Raw genomic sequence first — 4,842 nt, 5'->3', positions numbered from 1 at the left:
GCACACATTCAGCTAGCAAGGCATTGTGGGAGCAAGAAGCAGATGGTTTGCCATTGTGATCAGAAACAACAACTTTGAGAAGAAGATCCCCCATTACTGGAGATATGAGATGTCAGGAGGCATGGACTGAATCTGCATTTGTATAGCAGCATCCTGTTTACAGCATCCTGTGTGCCTGGGAGAGCCAGCTTCATCTGTACTTCAAAGGAGCAACAGGAAGATAAGACTTAACACCTAGCCAAATACCATTCCATGAGATAGAGAATAGAATTTCAAATGTTGGCCCTCCCATAGGTATAAGTAAAGGTAAAGGTTCCCTTGCTCGAAAGCCAGTCGAATCCGACTCTAGGGTTGCGGTGCTCATCTCCGTTTCAAAGCCGAAGAGCCAGCGCTGTCCGAAGACGTTTCCGTGGTCATGTGGCCGGCATGACTAAACACCAAGGCGCACAGAACGCTGTTACCTTCCCACTGAAGTGGTACCTATTTATCTACTTGCAATTTCTTGCATTCGAACTGCTAGGTTGGCAGGAGCTGGAACTAGAGACGGGAGCTCACTCCATCATGCGGCACCCGGGTATACCATAGGTATACCTGCCCCTTTTCACATGCACCAATCAGGAGAGTTAATGGGATGGATCTGTAGAAAGGTGGGACCACAGTATGGCAAGATGCCACCAACCTGGAGATTTCACTATAAAACGTTCAGCACGCTTTCAGTTCGGGGCTGCTGGCTGGCCACATTCTACCCCCCCCCCATCTTTCCTTGAGTTAAAGCTCTTTGTTTGAATCTCTCTGGGCTGCGCAGCCAGAGACATTCACCCACAATAGCTAGCTCGTTCTAAGCATTGTGGATGAGCAATTAACCCCAGGGACCTTTCCCTTCCCTTCCAATCACCATTGCAACAGACAAGACATCTGGAACCAGGCAAGTATCAACCGAAATACATCTATCTCCCACCAAGTAACTGATAATCTATTTTTATTTCTTTCTGTAACGCTTAAGGAAACTTGTGTGCTTGTGAAGTGAGACTGATGTTTTGTGTATGCTTGATATTGAAATCCTTCAGTAAAAGATTATTTGTTTAAGAAAAACACATGTGTGGTCTCCATTACTGGACTCCTAGGTTCAAACAAGACCTCCGTAAATGCTGGCCAGAACTCACGTTAAAATTATAGTTAGCCATCTGCAGTAAAATAGAGCATTTGGCCTAACATAAGGCTGCCTTCTACTGAGTCAAGGTGAGTACTGTTTACTTTGACTGGCAACAGCTCTCCAGGGTGTCAAGAATTTCACATCACCTACTACCGAAATTCTTTTTCACTGGAGATGCTGGGAGTTGAATCTGGGATATTCTGCATGCAACAGTTCTTCTATCGTTTTAAAAGCCATGTAAGTTTGTTTTGGCTTTTATACTGAGTATCTTGGGGCTGTGGTGGCTTAGAGGTTAAGACGCTGAGCTGCTGACCAGAAGGTCTGTAGCTCGGCAGTTCGAGACCCTAATGCCGTGTGATGGAGTGAGCTCCTCTCTCTGGCCCCAGTTCCTGCCAACCTAGCAATTCAAAAGCAAGAAATTGCAAGTTGATAAATAGGTACCGCTTCGGTGGGAAGGTAACAGTGTTCCATGCACCTCGGCGTTTAGTCATGCCGGCCACATGACCACAGAAATGTCTTCGGACAGAGCTGGCTCTTCGGCTTGGAAACGGAGATGAGCACTGCCCTCTAGAGTTGGATTCGACTGGCTTTCAAGCAAGGGAAACCTTTACCTATACTGAGTATCTTACTTTTAGACCATAAATCATACTATCAATACGTATGCTTTTTTTTTTTGTCTCAGTATCAAAAGCAGATACCCCGAGAATGGCAACTTCAAGACTATACTTTAGAAAAGTGTTGTGTACCATCACACAAATTACTTAATGGTATTTCAGCCACTGAAGAAGTGCAGCCTTACGTTTAGGGTAAAGAACAGAATGTTTTGCATAGAAGACTGAGATCCACTTATTCTCTCAACATCTCCATTTAATACAGCCACACTGCTCTTTGTTTGGTAGTTCTCATTCGCATACAGGTAAATATGAGTGAGAAAATATGAAAAGATTCTAAATCCTACAACTGTATTAAGTTATGCAAACTTAAATTGTGCCTCATTGATTTCTGCCAGTCCTTTTAAGTTGGATAGAAAAAGAAGCAGGAGATACAGGACAATAAATATAAGAGTACTAACAGCTCAAAAGCAGGAGAATCAGGTATGCAATGTTAGCGTACCTTTCCATGGCTTTAGCAGTATAAGGCAAATGCATTTCAATACTGTGTTCGTCTTCATCCGTTTGCAGAGACATGCGTTCAAACATTCCAGTCTTCCATAGATCTGCATAAACTGAAAAGCTGGACATATTAGTTTTACTAAAAAGCTGTAACAGCAAATAGATGCAACAACTAAGTTAGAAGCTCTCACACTGTAAACTTTAGGTTAGATGCATTCTAATTTGAAACTAGGACAAACCGGGACAAATCTGAAACTAGCGTCATAACAGACTGTATTAAGAGAAAACAATTGCCCTGCTCTGTCTGGATTAATGCCAACTTTCTGCATTTAAATACATAATGACTTCAGTGTAACATTAAAATTAATAAGGTTATTTAGGAGTATTCTTATCGATAAAACTTACTGTTAGCTTTTACAAAATATTCCTACTATCATCCTGGTCATGAATAAAACACCTGTAAACTCAAAATTCTGGAAACTCCTCACGAAATTAAAATAATTGTCTTTTTTTAATATAAAATTTAACAGCAAACCTCCTAAAAACAGCAGCAAAATTTAAGGCCTCGTGTCATTATTTAGCAACCCAAAACAGTGAGATTTTATTTTCTTTGTGAACAGCATGTTTGTCACAGATAGTCAGTCTGTATAAGCATAAAATTACAACAGGCTTTTTGCCCTTGCTCTTCTAGTAGATAGGAGAATAGGATTCTGGTGTAACTGGCCATAAAGACAGACCTACGGCTACCACAAGGGGATCTGTGGTACAGGATTTTCTGACAGATTGTAATGATTGGTTGCTTTAGGGAAGTAACTGAATATGATGCAGTGCCATCTAACCCACAGCACACCCTATGCTACTACAACTATATCTCAAGCAGCCATCTTCAAGAGTCTATTCAATCCATACACAAAATTCCTTTCTGTCAAAAATTAAGGTCCAGGCATCAGAGTGATTTTTCCAGAAAAAATAAAATTAGAAAACTTTCTGGAAAGTTTTCAGATACCCTAAATAGAATGTCATCAGATTTAACATGTTTATTTTGACTTCTGTTTAATAAATCACATTTTAAAAAGTGCCCCATGTTAATTCTGTACATTTGTAGGAAAGCTAAACTTAATTAATTATCATATGGCATTATGTGTAGAACAGCCAGGAGATCCTGGAAGGGAATGTTTGGCTGCTGAAGCTGTAGCTCTTTTTCCACACCACTGAGTGGCGAGCTATGCTTATGATCAGGCTGAGAGTGCTGTGACTTGCCTAAGGTCACCGAGCTAGCTTCCAGTGGGGAAGTGGGGAATCGAACCCAGTTCTCCAGATTAGAGTCCGCCGCTCTTAAGCACTACACCAAACTGGCTCTGCAGGAAAGCTTATACTCTGCAAGACATCAATTGAACAGGATGAAGGGTGACAGAAGAAGTGTTACTAGAGGAATTCTGAACAATTATTTTGCTTAAGTAACAATCAAGCTTGGCAGTGCCTTCAGTGACATATCCTATTTTAAGCAATCAGTAGAAAGTCTAAGATTACCATAATTTTCACATGAAAGTTAACATTCAAAGAAGAATAATTAATATCTTCGAAAGCTAGTATTGTCCCTGTACAATAAGAGTTGTGTATGGCATTAAACAGTTACCCTTTTGATCAATTCGCAGATCATATAGAGGGGTTCTATATATATCCACACTGGAAAGTGCACATCGGGAAAGGGGCACATGATGGGAAGGCCCAAGAATGAAGATTCTCCGTCTATAACGATAATAGGAGAGATGCAGTATTAGTGATAGTCCATCTACTCCACAGAAAACCACTATTCACTGTTCTCCATGACAGCTTCCATGTTTCTATTGTTTTGCAGAATGCACAAAACAGAATTGTTCAAGCGGGCTTTCTTTTAGAAGGCACAGAGCTGTGGTGTAATAGTTCAGTTTAGGAGGGGATTTCTACTTCCCTTCACTGATTGTCTGGTTACGATAATAGATATAGTTGCAAGCTACACTAACTGTTCTGTTGCCTTAGATATGTTTGCATGGATAGTTTGGGGTATGCTCCCTGTTCTAGAATCCTAGCAAAACTACACGTTTTTCTCTTACTCAGAATCTCTGCTGATAGATTCAAATGTTAACATATCTTGCAAAACACTTACTAATACATTTAATTGTAAAATCATATTTGTAATCTGCCTTGGGTCCCAGTCAGAAAGGCAAACTAATGGTAATAAATATAGAGGTTCATGGTTCCACCTCATGAATGTTCACATTTTCATATATAGGTAAACTTTAGTTTCCAAGTACTGCTACATTTGAGCAAAAGGATTCATAGGTAAAGAAATAAGATAGAATCAGGATGGCCTGCCTTTGATGTATCTATATATCTAATAGCCAAGTTGCCCCCTCCGCGTGGATATCTAAATCCGCACATCATGGGCACTTGGGGGGCAGAGAGAGTTTCCTGCGCATGCGCAGGGAACACTCTGGCCGTTGGGGGGGGGAGGCCCAGTGGCTGGGAGCCACTCAGGCTTCACCCCCAGTGCTGGGGGGGGGATGGGGGAAGGCTTGGGGCTGGGGGGGGGGGCAC

General features: G+C 41.5%; 1 protein-coding gene across 5 annotated transcripts in view; it reads right to left on the bottom strand.

The window, feature by feature from the left end:
* The window catches only part of MEMO1 (mediator of cell motility 1), a 27,696-nt gene that overhangs the window by 12,607 nt on the left and 10,247 nt on the right, over positions 1-4,842 (bottom strand). For all 5 annotated transcript variants that reach the window (XR_001482418.1, XR_001482417.1, XR_001482416.1 and 2 more), the window contains exons 4-5: positions 3,902-4,014; positions 2,267-2,378 (exon numbers count right to left, since the gene is read on the bottom strand). Coding sequence is in view for 2 of the 5 variants with exons in the window: in XM_015408452.1 (XP_015263938.1) it covers positions 2,267-2,378; positions 3,902-4,014 (225 nt within the window). In the remaining 3 variants the exon portion in view is untranslated. The remainder of the gene's footprint in view (positions 1-2,266; positions 2,379-3,901; positions 4,015-4,842) is intronic.

This window comes from Gekko japonicus, unplaced genomic scaffold, assembly GCF_001447785.1.
Source record: "Gekko japonicus isolate JY-2015 unplaced genomic scaffold, Gekko_japonicus_V1.1 scaffold897, whole genome shotgun sequence".
NCBI lineage: Eukaryota > Metazoa > Chordata > Lepidosauria > Squamata > Gekkonidae > Gekko > Gekko japonicus.
The sequence above is the reverse complement of the archived record's forward strand: the minus strand, read 5'-3'. Positions and strand labels throughout refer to the sequence as shown.